General features: G+C 40.5%; 1 protein-coding gene across 1 annotated transcript in view; it reads left to right on the top strand.

Annotated features, from left to right (window-relative positions):
• KDM4C (lysine demethylase 4C) overlaps positions 1–26,081 on the top strand; it is a 179,224-nt gene that overhangs the window by 21,611 nt on the left and 131,532 nt on the right. Inside the window, exons 5-6 of the mRNA XM_053465979.1 lie at positions 2,702–2,895; positions 7,789–7,838. Of these exons, the coding sequence (XP_053321954.1) occupies positions 2,702–2,895; positions 7,789–7,838 (244 nt within the window). The remainder of the gene's footprint in view (positions 1–2,701; positions 2,896–7,788; positions 7,839–26,081) is intronic.

The following is a 26,081-nucleotide window of genomic DNA, read 5'->3' as shown; positions in this document are numbered from 1 at the left end:
AGCAGTGGGAGGTGCAGGCAGGACGTATAGCGAGAGACCAAAGGAGGGATACAAAATGATGCATGTTTAGAGAATAAGAGTAGATCAGGAATCGCATATGGATCTCAAGAGTTCTGTGTAAATATGTGACTATGGAAATATTTATGTAGGCGTTACAGATGGAAGGTATGTTACAAAGCAAAAATGCTAATACTAAAGGTAATAGTCTTCACATAGAAAGGCAAACGTTTAAGTTATTTAAGAAAAAATGTTATCGCTGAGAGGGTGAAACTACAATCTCTACAAAAGTGGTAGAGCTTAATAAGGGTGAGAGCACTTAAGCATGGAGGAGATGTCTGTCCTTTCAGCAGGTACTGGGGCACCAACAGGCACACTAGTGGTGCCAAAGACTCTTATCTGCCATAAAGTTTTGTTTTGATGTGCTTACATTCACTTCCTGCTTTCCCTCTTTATGCTAATGATGAACAGTCATCCATTCCAGAAAAGGAAACGGGAACCTAAAAAAAAAGAGTTTGGTAGTATACACTGGGTCACAACATTACTGATAGAGGCCCTATCTGTATTATATAAGAGCATGTTCCTACATTATGTTTTATTTATGTGTGTTAGCACATCATATATTCCTATTACATACTGGGGGATTATAAAATGACCAATAACGTTAAAATTGACAATAACATGAACACAAACTAAGACATACTGGAAGGAAAAGAGAGCTATAAAAATATTTAAAGTATTGCTGGAAGAAATGTTTGGTAAGTCTATCGCATTTGGTTTCTAGGTATCTTTGCAGGCCTGTTATGAAAGGGTAGTGGTGTAGGCTTCAAATTTTACCCATCTTTACAGTCTATTGTCCCTACATCCCTTTGTTCTTTTGAGGTTAATGCTGTCTAGCTGTTCAGACCTCTATGATTGTGCATCCTGTAAATATCTTTCTTGATCACTTCTTGGCACGGCTTCTGCACTTCCACTGTTCTGATGTTTCTCCCATCTTTGGTGACTTCAACATACCATTTTACTAACTACACGATCTGTTAATGCTACGTTCTTTTTGGTGTACCCTAACCCTGGCTAAGTAAACCTACTTCACCTTCCTTATCTCATAACCATAAATAACCCTTTGGTACTTTCAGTTCCCTATTTCTCTCTCATCTACCTTTTCCACTAGCTTTACAGTCTCTGACTTTGCAGCCTACTTTTAAGATAACAATTTTAGAAACTTAGAAGCTGTTCTTTCCACTGACTGACATGAGTTTTCTGCTCATATCTTTTTCCTTTTCATTTCCTTTCCATTTAATCCTATCGCCCCTCATCATACTTATGTCTTGTACCTACCATCTTCAATCTCTCCCTTTTCAACACTCTACTGACAACAAGATTGTACTTCATACCTCTCTGGTTGCATCTTCAGTATCTCCTTTCCAGTTACTTTTCCATTTTGCTACTCGATTGTTGTACTCAAGGCTCGGTTCTAGCTCTCCTTCCATTCGTACTTTACACTACCTCCATTGGCAAAATAATTTTTCCTTTTGTTTTACAGAAGCACCTGTATGCTGGTGACACTTGCATCTACCTTTCCTTATCCCAATCTCTCTTCCTCTTCCTTAATCGTGTCACTAACTGCATTGCCTTTCTAAGTGGATGTCATACAATTCCTGAATCCACTTCTCCTACCTACTTCTCCTCACATATGTTTAAATACACACCTACCTAGTCCATTTGTTCAGATTTCTACATCTCATGCATGTATACAAGCTCAAGGCCTACCCCTATGACTTACAATGGTGTGTATTGGCTTATCAGAGACTCCTCTAGTCCTTCAAAAAATCCTTTAAGACTGACTGCAACAAATTCTATCAACTCATCTTCTCCCATCTACCTTTACCTCACTAATCCTGGTCTCGCTCTTGCTGTTAGTGGGTTCTTAGGTCCAGTGTTTTTGTTGCTATTTACACTGAGATACACTTGTGTGGGTGGTCTATTGTAGACATTTGCAATTTTACCTCTTGTGTAATACACATACTTCCTTTTAGATTGTAAGTTTGTTTGAGCAGGGCTCTCCATATTGGTGCACTACTTGTTATCTCTGATTTAACCATTGCACAGCAATGCTTAATAAACCCAATAAATAATATGGGTTACATGACGGCAAATAAATATTTTATGTAAGACAAATGTAGAAAGAGTGAATACTTGAATTGTACTTCTGATATTTTTGCCTTGTTAGCTTCAAATTGTTATTTTAAAGATAAGAAATCTACTTTGATTTTGCAAAGTTCAGGGAGTAGGTACAGTATTGTGTGATAAATGTCATGGCATACAACATCAAGCATTTCATGACTGTATTCTTATACGTTCAAAGCTAACTACATCTCTCTTGTCCAACACTGATTTCGCACACATTGCATTTTTGTCTCACAAATGGGATTCCCAGGCTCTTTGTGTAGACACTGTTACAAGTTTAGTTTGCCTCCGAAAAAAAAGTAATGACGTCAAGTCAACTGTTTTTTTTTTTTTTTTTTTGCAGTGTAGTACATTAAATAAGACTATGTTACTGTCTTCAGAGTTAAAAATTTGCAAAATAATAACCCAATTTATGTCCATACCAGAGAGCACCCATCGTAATTCCCGGTTGATGGAGTCAGACACACTTATTGCTTGTTATGTCTCTTTTTTTTTTTGTTTTTTTTTTTTGATCTAGCATATTAATGAATGGAACATTTCCCGCCTCAATACCATCCTAGATATTGTAGGAGAGGAATGCGGAATCTCAATTGAAGGTGTCAACACTCCTTACCTCTACTTTGGTATGTGGAAGACAACATTTGCATGGCATACAGAAGACATGGATCTCTACAGTATCAACTACCTCCATTTTGGGGAGCCTAAATCTTGGTAAGATATTATACACCATTACTGGTATTTGCTTTCTGGAATTAATGTCTTGAACACAATTGATTATTTCAAGAAGAATCTCAAGATTGCGCTACATAAAAAAAAATGTGAATGCATCTGTTACTATTATAGTATGTGGGTGAGTGTTGTCTGAAAGCCCTTCAAAGCTTTGTCTTCCTCTGTTGGCTGTGGTTGGTATCGCATTACCCTAGCCATCAGCGATAATTTATATATACCAGCTGAAGAGCTTGTGTAACTTACTGATTGTTATTGAGGTGCGTAGAGTGATGGGTAAATCTGTACGTTTTTCCAGTACCGTATCTATAAAAATGGACCTGTTTTATAGTTTTGCATTCTAACTAATAAAAAATGTGATTCTTTGATTTAATACACACATCTTCTGCTATCCATTTCAGTGTATAACATGTAAAATGTGTTTAGTCCATAATATTTATTTTGCTGCTTTTGTTTTTCTGAGCTTTCCTGCAGATTTCTAGAGTTGCCTTTTATAAGTTTGTTTGCAGACCTTGTCTCTCTCTCTCTCCTCCTTTTGCTCCGGGGCAGGTGACAGCTGTGGGCAGAAGCAGCGGTTGCATGTTAATGAACCAGCTGCTTTTTTGCTCAGCGAGGGATGGTCAGTTTTCCCCGGCAGTATTTGCCTATTGGGAAGGAAAAGCGTTTTACTGCTTTACTACATAAACAATCTGAGGTTCTTATGCGGTAATCTTGAGAATGGACCTGCCTGACACTTCCTCATTCAGCTGAATTTACTAAAGAGAAATTCACATCAAAGACGACTACTGTAAAAGTAAAATGAAACTTGAAAAAAAAACATTTATAGGGCAACTGTACAGCTAAGTTATCTTAAAAGAAAGACGAGTAATGGAAAAAAAACCCCAGTTGTTTATAGGGCAAATCATTCAAAAGTATACAATATTCACATAATGCATAATAATTAGACATCCAATATTTGCTCTGTGTATTCTCTTGATAAGCTGTTGATGATATAAAGCAATTGAAACGGCTTGTTGACTGCAGAGATGCGTTACTGAATATTATGCAGTGTATTTTTACCAGTATACACATGGCCTCTCGCTGCTTTCAAACACGGCGGTGATACATTTTCAGTGAGGTTTCTTCATTTTAAGTGTGTCTTTTAACAAGCCTTTAAAAGTTAACGTTAAAGTGCGGACGTGAGCGAGAGATTTATTGGTTAAACCATTAGAGGAATTGCCATTGTGTTCCTCGTCCTAGACTACAGTCATCATGCAATCAATGCTTCAGTGAGACGAGGCTAAAACCTAATCCTTGGCATTGGCTCGTGCGTTGTCTGCATCGATGAGTAACAACTGCTTGCTTATTTCTGGGCTGCTGCCTTCGCATTTACTTTGTAACGTTTGGCCTGGCGGAAAGCTCTTTTGGTCCCCCCTTTACGTTGCCTTTTGCTAGTGCCTGTTCCTCCATCTGCGCCGCACAAGACAGGCGTCAAATCCTCCTGAAATTTCTTCACTTGGACTGCATTCTGCCTCAACGGCGTGTTCAATCTATTGATTTCCCATCTGAAAAATGTAACTGATGTACGCACGCTTGAAAAAACATTCTTGTAGGCAAATCTTTGATTTTATTCAAGGGTAAAATTATTTCGAAATGACTCTGGAGGGTACTGTGCGTCCTGCCTGCTGAGGGAACGCATTTTGTGATGTGACATGTGCCGTTAGGTCTCTATCTAGCTTTCTATTTATATATGTCGGAATACACAAATACAATTGCCGATTTACATCTAGCATAAATACTGGAATAAAATCCACAGCAAGAGTGAGGCTCGCAGAAGCAAATAGTTGACGATGTGAACCTTTTGTAAATGGTTCTATAGGAAATAATTACCATGCATGAACAAATCATTTGTGTGTTGTATGGGCTGTGCGCTACTTACTGAATGATGACATTGCAAAGTTATCATCCAAACTATCACTAGTATGCGCTATAAGGCATCTTTTAATGGAACATTACATGTACATAGAGTTTTAATGTGTAGTTTTTCCAAGAAAAGTTAACCGTTTCTGAGCGACTCAATACCATGGATCAATGCTTGTCCCCACTCACATCCAGTAGTTTACTGATGTGGACAAGACACAAAGGTATCCTGAACAGTGGGGGGGGGTCCTTATAGAATGGCATTGTAAATGTGCGCTGTTAGGGGTGTCTGGGGAAGTCGTACATATGGGGGAAATAATACATTACAGTTGCCACACGTCTTGCACTTATGCAGTTCAAAGTGTGTGTGTGTGTGTGTGAAGTCTCCATATACATTTGTCATTTGTCTATACTATATTATATACAATAGCAGGGCGTTTACTGTGAGCAGATTGTAGTTCATGTGACCCTACATTTTGTATTCTGTCAATTTTCCCAGAAACTGTATGTTTTAATGGTATAGATTAGTTAGAGCTTTCTGTATGTTTAGGTTTGCAGGTCATGAGATTAAAGAGGTAATTGCTTAATAAAGAAAACTGGTGGAGGATTGTACTCGTAAGGACTCGTCTGTGTGGATGTGGTGGTGTATTGCTGCTATTCCAAATCTAAGAAGAAAAAAGCAGTGCACTACCTGTGTATTCTCTACCATATATATAAAAACAAATTAACTCTGATAACGTCTGAGAAAATATAGTAGTATAGACTGGCCCCCCAAAAAGTCTCTCATTTTTGAACACTTGATATGTTAAGAGTTCACCAGAGTTAGTCTGCTGCTTCTGAAATGCTTATGAGGCCAAACTCAGTGCTGCCCTCTGGTGTTATCAATTATATATTTTTTTTAAATGCAATGCTTATTTGTTTTTCACAGTTGACAACTGTTAGTCTGACGTCTGTGTGGTATGCATGGGATATGTGTCTTATACGTTTCAGGTCATTCACATCGGGAAACATTTCGGTAGCATAAACATCCAAATTTAAATGCAGGAAATAAAGGCGGAAAGAGCATTGTGAAAGGTGTAGGAGTTATTGAGGCCAATTGGCCGAGGTCTACCAAAATAGAGGTTCTAGCTTGTCCTGCTTATGTTAGGAGGGTCTTATGGAGATCAGATCTCAAGTGTCCTGTCCAAGCTATGAAGCACAATTCCTTTTGTGGAGTCCCCAGAGCTGTATGTACCATAAAGTTTGGGTCTACAATCGTTTGAATTACTCTAGTGACTGTTGCTGAAATCTTTCAATTTAGGGCATAAACACCAAATGTATGATCTGTCACCTCTAGGATCCTTCACCGTTGTTAGTGAAAATAAGCTGGAACCCTATACCATCTTGTTAGCAAGTTTGTCTTCTGGATTTTGCTTCTTATGGAAAATCTCTGTGTCATGATCTATTCAGACGTAATTAGAATGTTTACATATTCTTCTACCATAGCGCCGCATATTAGGGTTCTACTTTTTTTTTTTTTTAAGATGTTAGGCTTGTCAGTTGCTGAGCATAGGAGTTCAAATGAGGGTAGGTCTTTAGGTATAGGCCCGTTGTAAGGAGTTCACAAAATACCGTATTTGCTTGATTATAAGACGACCCCCCAAAAGTTGAATATTAATTCAGGAAAAAACGAAAAAGCCTGAATATAAGACTACCCTATAAGAAAATCTGCCCCCCAGAAATGTCTTATACCCCTATATGCCACACTGCTACCAGATATGCCTTGTACCCCCTAAATGCCACTCTGCCTCCCAGGTATGCCTTTAACCCCCTATATGCCACTCTGCCTCACTGGTATTCCTTTTAACCCCCCATATGCCACACTGCCTCCCCGATATTCCTTTTAACCCCCCTATATGCCACTCATTACCTCCCCCGACTTACCAGCACTTCCCTAGACTTCTCCCCGTGCTTCAGATTCCTTGGTTGTAGTGCGCAGACAACTTCCACTGCTGCTGCCGGCACTTCCGGGCCTGTGATGCCTGTGCTCCATCATAGATGCCCCAGAGGAAGTGCCGGCAGTAGCGGAGGTTGTTTGCATTGCACAGGCTGCACCGGCTGCCAGAAAGGAGCATCCAGGTCCCCTGCAGCGCTGCGAGGGATCTGGATCTTAGTCTTATAGTAAAACCTCTATTTGAGATCTGATTATAAAACGAGGGGGATGTTTTTCTGAAAAAAATGTTGTCCTATAATCGAGAAAATCGTTTCAACTTATCGATAATGAAAATTGTTTATCGATTATCAATTTTGCAGTTGTTGCAGCCCTAACAAGATGTATGAATTTCTAGGAAGAATATATATACAGAATATATATACATTTTAATGAGTTTTCCATATCAATCCAGGCAGCCGATAACGGAGCTGAATGTAGCATAGTAGTCTGAGACATAATTGCACCTTTTATAATACATCTGAAGTACTGTTATGCCCAGCCCCTCCAGCTTTTGGCAACTCTAGTTGGTTTGTAGCTATAGATATATATTTTGGGGGCAAATTCAGTTTTATAGCTGATGTGGGGCCTGTCTTGGAAAGGAATAGGTTGGACCATTAATTTATTTCTTGCTTAATCGATTGCCGTTTGTATTATTGGTGAGGTTTGCGCCCAGGTAATCTATTCTCTCCTGCCTCCAGTCAAAAAGATGTTGTCTCTTTGCTGATGCCAAGTAGTTCTCCATCTTTCCTACTGGTAAGATTTGTGTCTTTGCTTGGTTGATTTTATGATATGAGACACGTCCGAATTCTCTTAAGGATTTTCATTAACCGTGGAGGACATTATCATCCTCGAATGACCTCATCTTTAGCTTGAATGGTGAATGAAGTAATCAACATTAACTACAGCTGTGGAAGAGTATGTCTAAGTGTAACATTGTAAACAAACGATGTCCTGGAATAAGATATTTCCCTAATTCCTTTATTTCTCATTTGTTTTCATTTTCTTAGGTATGCAATACCTCCAGAGCATGGAAAACGACTGGAACGACTAGCACAAGGTAAAAAATGGTTGTCTTTATTCCTTCATTCCTTTCATCTTCTTCATGATTCTTCTCTGTGCTGTAAGATTTAATTAATGTTAATACGGAGGTTATTCTATAAACCCCTAGGAAGGCTTACTCTTGATATTTATAGGGTAGGTTTGCATAACTTTTCTTAAGTATGTTTAGATTTACGTGCTGATAATAATCAGAGCAAAGCTTCATCGTTGCCGAGATGAACTCAGTTCTTCGTTGGATTGCTAATAGGCCAATAACATCGCTGATATGGAGGGATAGCATTACAGTAAAGATGAGAAAATGCTTTTTATATTAATGAGATTTTGTAAAGCATACCTTACCAATTGAACCATGTATTACCCAAGACATCCCCCTATTGCAGTCTTGCTGGGGACCCCTCAGCATAACAAAGTCAGCAAGGTGAAGCAGCAACTAAGCTCCAAGCTCATGTTTTGGAGAATAAATCCCATAAAAGTTAATGCCGATAAGAACCTTTTTTTCCTTTTTGAGAAACTCTTCGCATTAGCATATGTTGGAGAGTTTTAACACTGGATCTCAAAATGTTATGGGTAAAGTTAGTATGGCAAATACCTGTGCAACTGCAATTAAAAATTATTTTGGGTAAATGAAACCTGTAGAAAGAGATTATGAGCTTGATTCAATGACCTGTGGAAATCCTCAGTTTGAGATTCTGTTCCCAGATCCACCACCAAATAGTTGTCCTGGGTTTTGCACTGGGACTATAAAAAAGCTGCACTGAAATCAAAAGAAGGCAAGTTTTGTCAGGTTTTTCAGTGTGATTTTAAGAGTATTAGCAAGATTAAAATACCTAAATACTTCAGACTATAAGAAACCTAATCTGTAATCCACACGACACGTTTAAAGGAATTATTTCACCACATTGGTCTGTAACAAGCTTCTGCTGTGTCAATAACCTGTTGTAATTCCGGCTAGGCACCTTTCTTTTCTCTCTTATATCAGACTGTCGGCGATTTAGACATGAATACCTAGCTGTGATTGGGAGATATGTATGCTAAACGTTCAGTTCATTTGAGCAGTTAGCAATCAGTTTTTCAATTTGTACCCTGAATGTTGAATTTACTTGCTCCTGGGTATGATTGTAACATGCAATTTTCATTTTGGGTAAAATTATAGCCTTTAGACTGTTCATCTAATTGAGCTGCAGGATCATGCAGATGTTCATGGTGTACATTTTTATGGGTAATGTTGTAGTACTGTATATTTGGCTGACATTTTCATTAGTATAACTTACTAGATCTCCTATTTACATATTACGTACACACACACACTTTCTCACTTGCTGTGGTGCACTGAATATGCCATGGATACCGACAAATGACAAAATTACAGTCTTATTCCTCTATTAATATAAATATAATGTAAATACATACCCACACTATTGTATTTACATATTTAAGCAATAACGTGTGCACCTTCTTATACATGTATAACCTACATTTTAGTAGTGCATAGAACTTGTAAATGCAGAGATTTACATTTCTCCGTTATGTCCAGTTTATTAATTTGTAAAGCGCAGGTATTTATGAATTTAGGCATTGGTATATAGACACACTTAAGTTAAAACAGTAATGTTCTGCTCAGTGCTGTAGTTGGCAGGTGCAGTGACCTATTTTATGTAATGAAAAAAATACTGTATTGCTGCCTCTGGCAGTAAGCCTGCGGCCGTATACTTGGATGCAGTTGGAAATGAAAATCTAATTTACAATTTGATGAAGGTCCATTATAAGGTGCATATTAATAAATGCATTGGCAATATAAAATAAGCTTACATTGAACCCCATTATGGTACCCGTTTCTTGGTACTATTTACTTAACTCAGTCGGTCTTAGAAGCACTGCACAGTACACATTTCACAAGGTTTATTATATATATGCATGTATGTGTGTATGTATATATGTATGTATGTATATATATAATATAATATATATATTACGCGCGCACACACACAGATCATCAATAACATTTTGACCACTGACAGGTGAAGAGAATAACACTGATAATCGTGTTATCATGGCACCTGTCAGTGGGTGGGAAATATTAGGCAGCAAGTCAACATCTCATCTTCAAAGTTGATGTGTTAAAAGCAGGAAAAATGGGAAAGCGTAAGGATCTGACCGACTTTGATAAGGGCCAAATTGTGATGGGTAGACAACTGGGTCAGAACATCTCCAAAACTGCAGCTCTTCTGTGGTGTTCCCGGTGTGCAGTGGTCAGTACAAGTGGTCCAAGGAAGGAAAATCAGTGAACCGGCAACCGGGTCATGGGTGGACAAGGCTGACTGATGCACGTGAGGGTGCGAAAGCTGGCCCATGTGGTCAAGTCCAACAGACAAGCTACAAATACGTCAAGGACCCTGCTTTGTAAGATACATACATGCAAGTGGTTAAAGCACCGTGAACACACGCCGTATTTGCTAGATTATAAAACAAAGTTGAAAAATTATCTGATGAAAGACCTTGTCTTACAATCGAGGTTGTCCTTTATTCAAACCACTGATCTGTGGCACCGCTGACTAATTGCGGCTTTTTACACGGAGCCCTTACAAGTGAAGCTATCCGGGAAAGAAGGAAAAATGGCCACTGAACCATCCAATCGCTTTGACAGCCAGTCACAGCGATGGACTGTTAACAATTACACCAACCTTACAATAACACCACCAAACACCAGGGGCTGCAATCCCTGGGATAGCTGTGTCACCAATTGCATAGAGGATTTCTCACAATCCACAGCCATCCACCCAAATTCATGGCAGTGGATGGGGTGTGTTGATCCTGGTTGCTTTAAGAGTAAGCAAGCAGACCAGGATCAAGAATTATTATTTCAATATATTCACGTGATCATTGCGAAAATCAACCTCAGTGATTACACAGTGCTCTTCCTCTCTTACTGACACCTTTTGATCTTTGATAGTTGAGTAAATACAGTACTTACATGTCCATGAACCAAGAACGATTAGATTTTCAGTTGCTTTTCATTAGTTAATAGGCAATACATTTTGGCTTGTGTATTTCAGATTGGATGGTGTGTTTGGTCTTTTAGAATGAATGATTTAAATTCTCTTTTTGTGTTCGGTATAGTTTTTAAAGGTGTTTTTTTGTTGTTTTTTAAAGTAACTGCCATGTAGGGGCAAATAAGAATAGTTAGACTGGTTGTGTGTATACCGTTTCTTGGAACGATAAAAGGAAATTCTTTTCAAAGGTGTAGCGGCACAATGCTAACTAACCAGATGCCTGAAGAAATAATTAAATTCTGTTAAATAATTACAGTGATAAAACAACGAGCATTCCATTAATTTTGTTGACTGCGTTAAATGTGATGAGGCATCACAAGTTGTCCAGGTCAAGCCTGCACTCAATACATAAAACCAGACAAAGGCAGGGATATTTTCCATTATCTTGTCTGCACATCATAATTATCATACTTGCCTTTTATGCCTGGATGCTTTCATCTGTAGTTTCCTCTGAAATCTTGATTGACTGTGGCACCTACAAATATTTTATCCGAAAGACATTAGGCTTGCGTCTAATAAAGTGATTTGGTTTTGCCCTTCACCTGCTTTCTTGTTCATGATTTTTTTTTTGTATCTGATACATAGACCTAAGCGTTATAAATCTCTTGTGCATTTTTTTTATATATTTATGTTTCATATTGTTTTTTTCCCCACTCCCTTTGACAGCACAGGTAAAAGGATAAAAATGTTGGAAAGTTAAGACGGAGTATTATTTTTAACTTCTTTAAATAAAATGTTGAATTTCGTGTCATTTTACAAGAGAACATAATTCCAGCTGTGATGCCCTATTATATGAAACAAGTAAAGGAATTGAAGTCGTTTGTCATACATAAGTAGTTTAGTAACGCATGGCTTTAGAAATTGCAATAAAGAGACCGGGCTATGTTAATACACTCTTATGCACGAGATATAGGGAGCACACTGCTGAAAAATGAACTTATAAACTGTCCCTTATAAAAGGATAAAAATAGTCATATATCTTGTTGCCGTGCCTTTATTGTTTTTAAATTAATCTGTCTGATAATGCATAAGAGCAGACGCACACAGGCCCGCAGCTAGGGTATTCTATTTGCCGCATATTTCATCAGTCACAGAATGCAGCTCGTTCTGTTTAATGAGTCCATTAACTATTGTATTTCTGGAAGGACTTACAGTATAGCTTGGTGCAGAAGTGTATTGCAGCTATTCACTACAGATGTCTAGGCAACAAACACTTAAATTCTATTTTTTTTTTTGCAAGGATCCAGTGGCAAGTGTATAATTAAAAACTTGGCCCTTTGCAGATGCCGTTCTATTTAGCAACATCTGTTGTAGTTGTAAAAGTGGATGCACCCAATTATGTGACTTTCTCTCTCTAATTTGTAATAAATGCGTCATAGTTTTATGGCGTTTCAAGAAGGCATTCCTAAATTTTGGAAGAGATGTGAAGCATCTAAGATCTAGAGACACACCACATTAAAACAGATGTGCTTTGTCTTCCGAGTGGAAAAGGATACCATTAAGGGTGCGTTTGTTCCATTAGCTCTCTCTTCCCATTAAGGAGAACATTCATGAGTTTTTTTTCTTTCTAGCAATGTCATGGTGTGCTAGCTGTCATAGTGTTAGTTTAGGCTTGAGGGTGATTAGACTGAACATAAAGATTTATCTGTTTAAAAAAATAAGTTGAGCGAGGTGAGTTTGAGTTAAATCCAAGTGGTTTAAATCTTGATGTAACTTGAATAAGAAATATGGGGCACAACACAAAGTGGCAAATGCATATGGATGAATCTGCAGAAACCCCCATGCATTTGCAAAGCTGACAGCCATAAGGGACTCAATGCAGCTATCATTAAAGTGAAAGGGAAACGCAAGGTATGAGAGAAGGTGAGCTGCAGACCACCAGTAATACCAAAAGACTGTGTTTTTCAACATTTTGTTGTAAGGGTGGAATCATGGAGGGCCGTGTATGTGAGCCCCATGGATTTTACATACTTAAAAGCTACAGAGTGACCAAGGAGAATAAGCGCAGAAAAGCAACGTTTGATTTATCAAACAGCAGTTGTTAGACGTTTGTGTTGGAGTTTAGGGGTCTGAATCCAGACTGAAAAGAATCAGCTGACATAATCGGAAAAGGCAATTGATTGCATACAATTACCTCTAGTAGGTGGTCTAGATATTTTTTTTTCTGTTGCATTTTTAACTAAGTCTACCAATCCTGTTAAATTATTTCTTGAATATAATTGTCAGTTGAATCGAGGAATATACGAATACCATAAATAGCTGTGCATTTTATTCTTTTAAGCCTCAGGTATCTCCCGTGGCTCACAAACGTGTAATAAGTTCCCTATAGGTGTAAAAACAGGATAACGACTTTAAGATGAATAAATAAGCGCTGAATAACAATGAATACATGTACAAAAATGGGCCGCACTCATTTTCCACTGTGAGAAAATATGGCCTATAATAAAATATGCAGATTAAAATAAAGTAAATGACACAAAACCTTTACTTTTCCTCTCACTGATTTCTGGGCCTAGAAAGTTTTGTGACTACAAATTCAGGACTCAGGATAATTAAAAATGAAATAGGTCTATTTATTCTAGGGATGCACCAAAATGAAACTTCTGGACCAAAACATTCACGGTTCACTTAGCCAAAACCGAAAATGACCCCCCACCTTTAAAGATAATAATAAAAACTCACATTTTTAATAAAAGTAGGTAACACACCACAATTGGACAAAAAAATAGCAATATGGCTTGGCATGATAGGAGTGTGATTGCTAACAGCAATCACAGTCCCATCATGCTTAGGTTTCAGCACTTACACATCCAACCAGTAAATGCTGGAACCTAGGCATGATGGGACTGTGATTGCTGTTAGCAATAACACTCCTATCATGCCAAGTCAGCCAGTACATGCTAGTACAGGGTGCCTGTAAGTGATGGGCAGACCCCATACTGCTGGCAGCATCAATGCACAAGGGGGGCAGCTAGCCAGGTTTCAGCAGGCTGACTTGGCATGATAGGAGTGTGATTGCTAACAGCAATCACAGTCCCATCATGCCTAGGTTCCAGCACTTACACATCCACACACTCATTCATTCATATACTCATTCATTCACAGATTCATTCCCTCAATCACGCATACTCATTCAAACAACCTCCCCACCCCCTTACCCGCACTGCAGCTCCTCGATGCCGCTCAAAGACTTCAGCAGAGAGTGCGGCCTCCCTCTGCGTTCTCTGGTTCTGCACAGAGGAAGCAGGACTGGAGCAGAGTCATGTGATGTCACGTGAACTCTGCTGGGTTCCGCTTCCTCTATGCAGTACAAAAGACCCTCCCACAGGTAAGTAGCAGGGCTCTTGTTGTAGCAGGGCTCGAGGTGCGGCCCGCGTAAGATGCTGTTGCCCTTGCATGTTGGACGCCCCTGCAATATATTGTTGTTTCTGACATTGCCTCTGTGAGAAAAAGCATCCTGTAAGAATAGAAGTAGAAGATCGTAATGTTTATTTCATTGGTACCATCAGAAATGTTATTTTTGTGTGTCTTCAGAGGTAGCTCTAAGTTTTCAGGTGCCATCATGGAAAAGTTTCATGTGGGACTCATCCTTGGCACAGGTTAAACATTATTACTATGAATAAACTAAGTACTGTGGTATTTGTGACAAACTATTTTAAAGAAAATACATTAGTGGTGTACCTATGAGGACTCTATACCACACTTGTACTCTTTCCCGCCATCCTCTGAAGGGGTCCTGTAGAGCGTAGGAGGCATAAACATCTGCTAAAAGGAGGACTTCCACCAAAAGTTACTCTTTTTCTGGATGCCTGAAGTAATGCCAATCTTCAATTTGTGCTTTTGTGGTTATTAAACTTAGGGATACACTGTAACATTAGATCTTGGATGCTTTCGTTTTCTTTGTGTCAGATGATTTCCTAGTTAAATTTAAGTGTAATGAGTATTGTCTGTAAATAGCTTTCCCTATGGTATGCTGTAATTTTTGGAATATTGTCAATGAACATTAGATTTGTAATTATTAATATTTAACTAAGCCTAACCTAATTAACGTAACCAGACATTGGCAGTTGAAACTCTTTATTAATAATGTATCGAACGCTCACATTTTCTGAAACAACTTCACCACTTGATCTCTTGAAATGCATGAATTACTTAATTGAATTGTTAACAAAGCCTACAAAAAATGACGTCTAAAGATTACAATATTACAAGTACTGAAAACACAGGTAAAATCCTGGTTTAGTATGCAAATTAATGTTTCATTTTCTTCAACAAGAAACCATCATAGCATTGTGGGTGAGCCAAGGGTATTTCCTGCTTGAGTCCACCCAAACCTTTTGGATTATATTGTTTTTTTTACACTTTAATAAAGTCTTTAATAAATCTCCCCATACCTCGCCCGGTTCCACTTTATAGTGCAGCTAGCTGAGGAAATTGTGTAAACAGTGAAGAGTTGAGAATTACTCACTTGTACTTATGTGCAAAGTTTCCCTGGTACTCACTTTCTCAGTTGTAGTTGTGTATCCAGCGAGGCTATTGTGTGAGTAGGTTCAGACAAGCGTTGACAACATTCAGCCCAAGAGGCAAGTCCCGCTACATGGACTTGTCTGTCACGCAATCCCCACAAATATCATAAAAAGGCCATATAGTATCCGCAAAGCACCCAGCAAGGATCCAATGAGAGTAAATTGTGCCTAAAGACCTTGTTATGCTGGAAATCTCTCTGGGTATATGTGGACATACAAGTAAAGCAGTGTCCCAAAATCTTCAAATCAGAGCAGCCCTGCACCCCTTTACTAGTCTTCCCTGGGAAGAAGTGAGGCCTCTAACGACATCCCCTGCCTCAGTCTGCTATTACAAACTCCGGAGTAGGAGCTTTCTGTGTGTAGTATGTGGGTAAGTGAAGCTGTTTTGGTGCCTATGCTGTGTGTCCTGTCATGATGAGCTCTTTCAGTGTAATATACCAAACTGGCTGTAAAACCTTTGCCTGTCCGATATTGTTGCCCCAAACACTCCATTTTTGATACATTTTGTGGCTTGTTTTTCTTTTCTCTTTATTTTTCTTACATGTTTTTATGTGGAGGAAAATGTAGCCAATGATGAATACTACCAACCTTCATTTTGATGAGTTCACGGCTGTTTTTATTCATTTCAAATCTACCATTTGGAAGTCTGACAGAACTATGTACACAATTCAATCAGAATGGGGGTTATGTATAAAGAGCCATTGTGATGTATGGTAGTAAAAGTGGAAGACTAAACGGGACTGTCCCATTTGTTGCTTTGGTGTTTTTTCTACCTTTTTATTCAAGAATTGTTAGTTATACAAAACCCATTATCACTCCAGTGTATTTAACGAAAGACAGGCATATAGACACACACACTTATAATTATAAAATGCAATCATATCGTAAGGTAACTTGGACAAACAGCTAGTGATTAAGACTACATGGGATAGGACATTTTTATACCAAATGCTGCCTAGTGCTGTAGTTTCGGGGAAGCTTATTTTCATTTTACCTCTTCCTTTTAGTACTCTGAATATGAAAATGGTAGCATTGTGAATATTTTCTTAGACCCACCAATATACATATAAAATTCAGGCTTACGTAATGCTTTTCCCACATATCTATAATATGCTCCATTCAATTAAATTATGATGCCTTGGGTTATTTTTATTTATTATGGCTGCATGTGCACTATTCCTTCATACTTCTGGGGCTTCTCTCAGCTTTGAGCCGTCATCATTTATAATCCTGTGGGTACATCTTGATCATCTAAACATTGACGGAGTTCACTACAAAATTGACCAGCCTGCTGATGTCTTTTCATTTGGAGTGTACACACCCTGAGGAAATCAACTGTGTTCAGGGAGGTAATGAGTGAAGAAGGTCGCTCATCTCCCTAATCAGCTTTTTGCCTCGGCAGCCACACAAATCTTCTGGAATTAGCACTCCCCTGTAGGTAATTATTGTTATTGTTGGTTTTATTATTATTAGTCAGTCTGTAATAGGAGAAATGTAGAGGATTTTCTGTCTTGTACAATCCTCTAAAAGCCATGAGCTATAAATTAACACACCAAACACCATGTATAATTACTTCCAGTTTTATTTTAGAAATTGTACCCTAACATACAATCATCTGGTTGCTTTGGTGTCTGCTATTTTGAGCATTGTTCAATTCGGAAGAATATAAGCAGGGAAGAATTTAGGTCTCCAGTTCAAGCTTGGCTATTGCAGATAAATATTTATAAATATACACGGCGTAAGCAGTGAACAAATAACGTACAAAAATCCACACACCCTCTTAATGTCACTTACTTGCTTGTATCATACTCCTTTTATATAATAACCTTCTTACTAAACATATGAGCTATACTTTTCAATTGTCGTATGATCTAACACAATTAATTGAAAACCATGTGGACGTATCGCAGATGAGACCAAGCCTTTCTGTTTTACAACAATACAGTGAGGTCAGAATGTAAAAACCCAATTTTTTTTTTTAAATGTTTTTCTCCAAGTCAAGTAGTTCAAGCCCCTCTTCTAGGAGAAAATGGCTGTAAACACCTGGCTTATTTAATAAACCCCAATGATGTTCATCGGTCTATCATGGTCCAGTTGAAGAACGTTTTTAGTGAAATGGTTTACTGGAAATGCATTATCTTTAACTCTTTCTGGCTGCCTTAGAATCGAAAAACATGAAATGTATAGTAAAAGTGGATACAGTCTACCCACAGTTTATATGGTTTGGTCATTTATGACAATTTGTAACAAGCTGGCCAACTCGTCACCTTCAAACTTGACACCCGTTTTAAGGGTTAACTGTGCTTTATTTTATACTCAGGCATTCAACAAATAAACAAGAAATCAAATCATAGTTCATTTTTAGACTAACTATAAACAAGCACACTGGCCAGCTACACCCCCCCCCCCTTTCCGAATATACCATACCTTATGCTGGCTCTCTGGACAGCATCCTCTCTCTCCCACAGTCAGACACCCAGAGCCATATTTTTTTTTACATTCACCTCGAGGGGATGGAACTACGATATTACCCTGCATGAAATAGAGAGCACTCCAGCCTTTGGCTTAAATAAAGAGGTAAAGAGGCTCCCTTACAGTGCCCCAAATTACATAGAATGAGACAAATAGGCAAGTGAGAGCTGCTACTAAAAAATTGCCCAATACAGGTAAAATTTGAATGTTTTTTTGTTTGCTTTCTTTTCTTTTAGAGTAGGTAGAACTGAAAATTTAGTAGTCCTGTACAACATGCAATTAATTTTCCCTTGCCATTCCAGGTGGCACATGAGAAGAGAAGGCTCCGCCTACCAGGTAGGGCAGGAAATACTATAAAAAAAGGAGACCTCCCCCTTCCTCCCCAGTGTTGTTTCCTGCCCTACTCAGGTAGCGGTTAAGCTGAAGCTTACCTTTCCTTCCTTTTTTTGTTTTCTCGGAGCCCCGGGGGGGCGTCCTTTTCTGATACCCGGCAGCGGTCCCGTGTGGATCCAGGGTTCGTGCGGCAGCCTCGGAGGCTGCAACTCCGCGTGTATCGCGGCAACGCACACGAGGCTCAGTCCTCGTTCGGCTCTGCCCACAGCCCAGGGGGCTCACTGGGATGTATATCCCCGGGCTCCGGTTCACTCCGTCCCGGGGAATCCTCAGAGTGTGGCACGGCAGGAGGAGATCTCTAACCGGCTGTGCCGGTTTTCTCGGCACACGTTCAGATCTCCAATCGGCTTCACTTCCGGTGCAGCGACCCGGGGTCACGAGAGGTCAATTGGCTGGGAATTTCCGGATGTGAGGTTTCCGGCCCTGGGCACCTAAATGCCTCTGTATACAACGCCAGAATGGGTAAGATCTTTCCTTGCTGTTGGTTTCTGTGCTGTAGTTTTGCATATACCTCTCTGCTATTGTGCCTGCCCGTGCCTGAGGATTGTCTACTGCCATTTCAAGTAGGTGTTGCCCTCTTTGCTTGGAAGAAGTTTTACGTTGCCTATGCCATTGTTTTCTACAGTTACAGCTTGTGTTTCTTCTCCTCAGTCATGTCAGATAAAAATCAGGATATCCCACCTGAAGCCTCCCCACATAGGAAATCTGTGGGAAAGTCAAAACACAAGCCTGTTCATCCTGCAAAAAGACCCTGCATGACCTTTCGGTCAAATCGTGCAACCCCTGCTCTCGGCCTAAAGAAGTTTCCACAACGGAATTTACCTCCTGGTTGAAGGGGGAACTTCAGTCTACCTTTGACTGTTTTCGAGCCATGGCAAGCCCCTCTCAGGCACCCCTGCAACAACCTTACCAGCAGGGTCCACCAAATTACCTCCCGGTTAACCCGGAAGATTATTCGGCTCCCTTTTGAATATGACTACAGAAACAGGGAACTCTTATCTGAATCTACAGGAGGACATACCAGTTGCAAAACCAGATCCTTTTCAGGGTCACTCTAGGAAACCGCAGACCTTTCCAGTCCACGATTCTCTTTCTGCCATTATCACAGAGCAGTGGAAATTTCCTGACAGGAGATTCTTCACATCCTTGAGAACCAAGAAGCTTTTTCCTTTCGATAATTAGAATTCTGAGGCCTGGGAAGTCCCGAAAGTCGACACCGCAGTAACCAAGGCCACAAAAAAAAATAAAAAAAAAAATAAAAAAAAAATAGCCATTCCGTTGGTAGACGCGGCCCATTTCAAAGACCCCATGGACCAGAGGGCCGAGGTCTGCCAAAAGGTCTTCTGAAGCAGCAGCGGCGAATTTCGTCCAGCGATTGCTATGGCGTCAACTTCTAGAGCCATTAAAATCTGGCTCCCACAGGCGGTGGAAGACTTTGCAGCTATTCGAGAGACTGAGCAGGTCGCTAGCAACCTGTCCGACACCTGCTTAGCAGTTGATTTCATCTCCGATGCCTCCATTGAATCAGTCCGTACGTCTGCTAAAGCCACTGCGCTTTCAGCGGTTTCTAGGCGAGCACTCTGGCTTAAGTCATGGTCTGCTGATAATGCCTCTAAACACAAGCTGTGCAGCATTCCGTCCCAGGGGAGCCTCTTCGGCAGCGATCTCGACACGATCCTAGAATCCACCACAGGGGACAAGCACTGGTTACCTCAGATGAAAGGACCACCTCGTTTCAGATCGAGTTATTACAGAGCTCCAAGAGAGAGAGAGAGAGTCCTACAGGCCCTGAACCTCCAATCAGGACTACCAGTCCTTTCGGGGTAAACCCTACGCAAGAGGGAGATTCTAGAGAGGAAGAGGCAGGGACAGTAAAGCAGGAAGGTTCTGACGCCAGCAGGCTTCAGGTAGAGGGCAGGTTGACCGGTTTCATTCATGCCTGGGAAGAGATCACCTCAGACCCCTGGGTCCTTCGCATCATAGAACAAGGCTATGCTCTGGAGCTTACTCACCTACCTGCCCGGAAATTCCTGCTGTCCATGCCCCCTGCAGATCCTTGGAAAAGATCGGGTTTCTTCTCCACGCTCAACAACTTAATTCTCGAAAGAGCTCTGGTCCCGGTTCCTCATCAAGAGATAGGAGAGGGAACCTACTCCCAAGTCTTTGTCCAAAGCCATCCGGGAAATTCAGGCTAATAATCAACCTACAGGTGGTGAACACCTGTATCAGATACAACAGGTTCCGGATGGAATCCCTGAAGTCCGCCACAGAGATCATTTCTTCAGGGGACTTCATGGTCACCATAGATCTGCGGGATGCCTATTTACATGTTCCCATCAGAAGAGACCACCAAGATTCCTCCGTCTGGCGGTTCCATTACCTCAAGCGATTCGACATTTTCAGTTTCGGGCTCTTCCGTTTGGAATTGCTTCAGCACCTCGGATCTTCACGAAGCTCATGTCGGTGGTCGTGGCCTTCCTGAGGCAAAAAGGCATAAGGTGGTCCCATATCTGGACGATTGGCTCCTCGTAGCGGTCTCAGCAACTTTGCTCCAGTCCCATCTGGAGTTTTTTCCCAGGACCCTCCACGACCTAGGATGGCTAGTACACAGACTCAAGTCACAGTTACTTCCAAACAGACGTCGTACCTTTCTGGGAATTATCCTCGATTCACACGTACAGAGGACGTTTCTCCCTCGGGACAAGATCCCAAGATTGAGGGATTCACACAAGCGGTTCTAACGAACAAGTCAGTGTCCATTAGAGCCATCATGTCTTGGCTCGGCCTAATGACCTCCTCCATCTCAGCGGTTCCCTGGGCACTTGCTCATGCAAGACCTCCTCAACAGTTCCTGCTGGATCACTGGGATCGCTCCAGGATGTCCTTTCGCAAGAACGTCCAACTTTCCCCCTTCGTTCGGGAGTCGCTCCGATGGTGGCTGACAGCCAGAATCTCTCACAGGGGCTTTCTTGGCAGACGAGAGTCTGGGTGGTAATTTCCACCGACGCCAGTTTGAGAGGCTGGGGTGCTGTTATGGGAAGCAATATTACCCAGGGAACTTGGTCTCCTCGGGAATCAGACCTGCACATCAAATTTCTGTTAGCGGTCTGGAGGGCTCTAAGGTTCTGGTCTACAATCCTGCGACACAGGTCCATCAGAATCCTTTCAGACAACGTCACCGTTGTAGCCTATCTGTCCAAACAAGATGGCACCAGAAACAGGCGCCTGCAGACCCTGACCGCTCAGATCTGCCGATGGGCGGAGTTCAGTCTCTGCATTCTCTCCGCGGTTCATCTCAAGGGTTCACTGAATCAGGAGGCAGATTACCTCAGCAGGACCTCAGTACTTCCGGGAGAATGGTCCCTACACAAAAGGGTCTTCACTTTCATCACGGAGAAATGGGGTACTCCTCAGATAGACCTGATGGCCACGCACCTAACCGAACAGGTACAGGAGTTTTTTTTCTCTCTCTCCAGTCGGCCGTCCCCGAGCCCTGGAAGCACTCTCGCAGACCTGGGATTTCGATCTTGCGGATGTTTTTTCCTCGGCTTCCCCTTATTTCCAGAGTGCTCCGGAAGATTCGAGAAAACCCTCAGTGTCATCCTGGTTGTTCCTTTCTGGCCTCGAAGAATCTGGTTTCGGACCTTATCGACCTGGCCGTAGACGAGCACATGCTTCTTCCTCAGGTGAGGGATATTCTCATTCAAGGCCCTGTTCTCCACCCAGATCCCTCCCGGCTCAACCTCTCAGCTCAACCTCTCAGCATGGCTTCTGAAGGGAGATCCTGACCTCAAGGGGATTAACTTCATCGGTAGTGGAAACGATTCTCTCCAGCCGCAAGAAAACTACGGCTGCTAAATACCAGAAGGTTTGGGAAACGTTTCATCACCTGGTGCTATGGGCACGAAGTATCCTCTCCACCCATCCATGAGGTGCTACGCTTTCTACAAGACGGCTTTGATAACGGGTTACAACCTGCTACTATCAAGGTCCAGATCTCAGCTCTCAGCAACTGCTTGGACTCCAATCTGGCTTCCCATCCCTGGATCTCCAGATTTTCTAAGGGGATGTGCAGACTTCGCCCTAGGCTCCGTCCGTCGGTTTCCACCTTGGGACCTTAACCTCGTGTTGCACCAACTCACCACATTTCCTTTTGAGCCTCTAGAGGATACCTCTCTAAAGCTGCTCACCTACAAGGTTGTCCTTCTAGTAGCACTCGCTTCTGCTAGGAGGGTGAGTGAGCTCCAGGCTCTCTCCAGAGTGGAACCTTTTCTCAAGATTCTGCCGGACTGCGTTATCCTCCGTTTACCACCGGAGTTTTCTCCCTAAAGTTGTCTCACCTTTCCTTTCGGATCAGGAGATCGTCTTACCTACGTTATGTCCGGATCCCAAGAATCCCATGGAGTTGGAACTCCACTCGCTAGACCTGCGGAGATGTATCCTGTCTTATCTCTCGCGTACATCCGCCTGGAATAAATCCAACGCACTCTTCCTGTCCTTTGCGGGGACCCGCAGGGGCAGAGCAGTGTCCAGGGCTTCCATAAGCCGCTGGCTTAAGGACGCAATCACCTTATGTTACATCTCCGCGGGAAGAGTGCCTCCCTCCGGCCTGAAGGCACACTCGACCAGATCCGTCTCGACATCCTGGGCTGAACTCTCCGGGGTGAATCCGTCTCTCATTTGCAAGGCAGCGACCTGGAGGTCGATTCATACGTTCGTAAGGCACTACAGGCTGAACCTTCATCTCTCTGACGAGTCTCAATTTGGTCGTCGTGTCCTGCAGACTGGAATCCTTCCCTCCCTATCTCGCTAAATCTTCTCATGTGCCACCTGGAATGGCAAGGGAAAGAAAGAATTCTTACCTGGGAATTCCTTTTCCTTGTCCATTTCCAGGTGGCACACTTTTACTCCCACCCATTAAATTTACTTTTGCTTGTCTATTATTTGCCTGAGTCTTTCTTTTTAACCACACTGGGGAGGAAGGGGGAGGTCTCCTTTTTTTATAGTATTTCCTGCCCTACCTGGTAGGCGGAGCCTTCTCTTCTCATGTGCCACCTGGAAATGGACAAGGAAAAGGAATTCCCAGGTAAGAATTCTTTCTATCTGATTCCTACTGATAATTAAGATAACTGATGGTTAATTGAATGATAATCCACAAGAGATGTCTTCGCCTTTTCTACTCAAACTTCTATCTATGATAAATCCCTTTTGGACTTTTGTACCACATTGCGTCATGTGAGGCTTTACATGTGATTTTAGTAATTATTGTGAAAAGAAAAGCCACCGCATGTAGTAGGATAAAGACTCGGAGAAGGTGGTATAGCTGCTGATTTTCTAAACACAGCAGTAACCTTCTCATGAAAGAAATAAACTGGTAATACAGTCCAGTAATGGTCATAGATCCGCATTTCCATCAAAATTAGATTGCTGCTTTTAATAAATCATTGTAGCACATGATATTCAGCATCATTTTGTAATTGCAGACTTATGGGTTAAGCTGACCCTTATAGCTAAAGATTTAGAAAGCAGCATCTCCTGCTCCAGTTCTATTTGTGTTGCTTTTGTAACGCAAGAGGGAAAATATGTAAATTAGCATGATTTCATTACATATTGTTCCAAATCAAATCTTTTTGTTTGGAATAAAAAAAGTATACCACCTGCTGACAACATTCAAAAGCAAAGCATGCAAAAGAAAGCTCCAGACTCCCAAGTAAAATATGCATGGTGATTGCATACCTCAAATCTTGGAGAACAGCCACCATAATGCTGTGGGATGACTTTGGTTGCAAAGCAGAATTTAATATACTCCTTGTGTGGATTTGATTGAGTCGTGAATGAGTTTCTCGTGCCAGAAGAATTTTATATTGAGCAATAAAATCGAAGCCTAATAATGAATACATTATGAGTGCGTGCATTTTAATTTCGTGGTTGATTACATTCTTGATCTATTACTTCTTTCTGAATAATACAGCACTGTCCATTTTACAGTATTGCAGTGTATTTGTTTGAAAGCTGTGTAAAAAGTGCCTCGAACTCCTGGCGATTCATGCCATCTGCTGTTAGTGAACTTTAAAAATAACTGTATAAATGCATACAATTTGGTTACAATTTCCCCTGATATAATTTTTTTTGCGTCTTTTCCCCTCAGCATAATTGATTAAAAATATATTTTAATTGTTTTTGAATCACAAAAATAAAATTTCAAGTGTACCAAACATCCTGTGCTAAATGTGTAGTATATGATTTGCCTCTGCTAAATTGTTCATTGTGTACTTAAACTGAGAATACAGATTAGAAAAGGGTACCAAGGCTGATCTTTAGAGTTTTTTGCGTCTTTTGACAAACAAGAAATATAAATACAACCGGCATATTAAAAAAACAGCATTGGTTGCATGGGTCACCTGACCATTACACCAACAATCTCTCTTCCAGTTCTTCCCAAAGGTAAAGGCTCAATGGGTTTGAGGTTGGGGCTCTGTGCGGGCCACTCAAGTTCTTCCACACCAAACGCTTCCAACTTTGTCTTTATGGACCTTGCTTTGAGCACAATGAGATGTGAGGTTGATCAATTATGTGTCATCCATGTAGACTGCAGGTTTATGGTGCATGTAGTGTCATAGTCCATAGATAGCAGGACAATGTCTGCATTGAAAAATGGTTGCATAGGGAGAATCAAGAGAGGATAACCTCGCCATGTTTGGACCCTATTTAGAGGATTTGAGAGTTTAAACATAAAGATCCCTATTTACCTTGTTTGCATGTTGGGAATGTTTTGTCAGCTCCATACTTTTGTGTTATATTTACGATAGGACCAAGAACCAAGTACATTTTGAGAGCAGATAGAAAAAACTTGCAAATCAGAAAACCTGTATGACACTAAATAGATTTTTTTTCATCAATTTGTGATTATGAAAAATTGCTTAAAATAATAATAAAAAAAAAAAAAAGTATAATTTTCCTTGTCTTTCAGAGATTTTTGGCCGACCTCTAAAATGTTATTTCCCATAATCACTGTTGTGGAACTTATGTAAGGCATAAATCCAGAAGTCAATTGTAAATACAAGTTCAGGAGTGATCAGAACTGCTTAATACACTACACATTTATATTCCTTTAGCGATTTTCCAATTTAAATTAACTTATGGCCAGTCACCACATTTGTTCAGGCCTTGATTGCAAATCCATATGCAGAAAGCAAATTAAATAGACTCTTCTTTCTTCATTGATTTTAATTTAAAATTTAATTCTTTTAATGCAGCATAAATCTTTGGATTTGAAGAGTTTGATCGGTTCTTTAGAATTAAAATACCGAAAATTTGCATAAAGATATGTGATTATAGTTTGTATGAGAGATGCAACAGAATAAGTAACATTTAAGCAGGCACATCACAAACTATTGACAAGCTTTTTTCCTTTTTCGCCTTTCACCAGTCGATGTCCTCTTGTATCACATGACTAAAGCCTTCAATTAAACTTTCCCTTCTGAAAAGTAAACGGGCAACATTTCATGTGGTTTAAGCAGTAATATATAATATGAAAAGTGACAAAAGAGTGACAAGTACATGGATCAGAGTAACATCTGTTAATCAAACAATTCCAAAAGAATCTCTTTGGCAATGAAAGAGAACATGCTACTGTCCTGTAAGAGGCGTTGGTGAAGCAGCTCATGTAATATGCTTTGACCGTCTGAATATTTATATACTCATTATTCCTATTTCTTTTTTGTTTTATTTTTTGTTGACATTCAGTTATGCATACAAAAATATCAAATTGGACATTCCATTACAAGTAGAATTTATCGA

Source organism: Spea bombifrons, chromosome 1 (genome assembly GCF_027358695.1).
Source record: "Spea bombifrons isolate aSpeBom1 chromosome 1, aSpeBom1.2.pri, whole genome shotgun sequence".
Lineage (NCBI taxonomy): Eukaryota > Metazoa > Chordata > Amphibia > Anura > Pelobatidae > Spea > Spea bombifrons.
The sequence above is the reverse complement of the archived record's forward strand: the minus strand, read 5'-3'. Positions and strand labels throughout refer to the sequence as shown.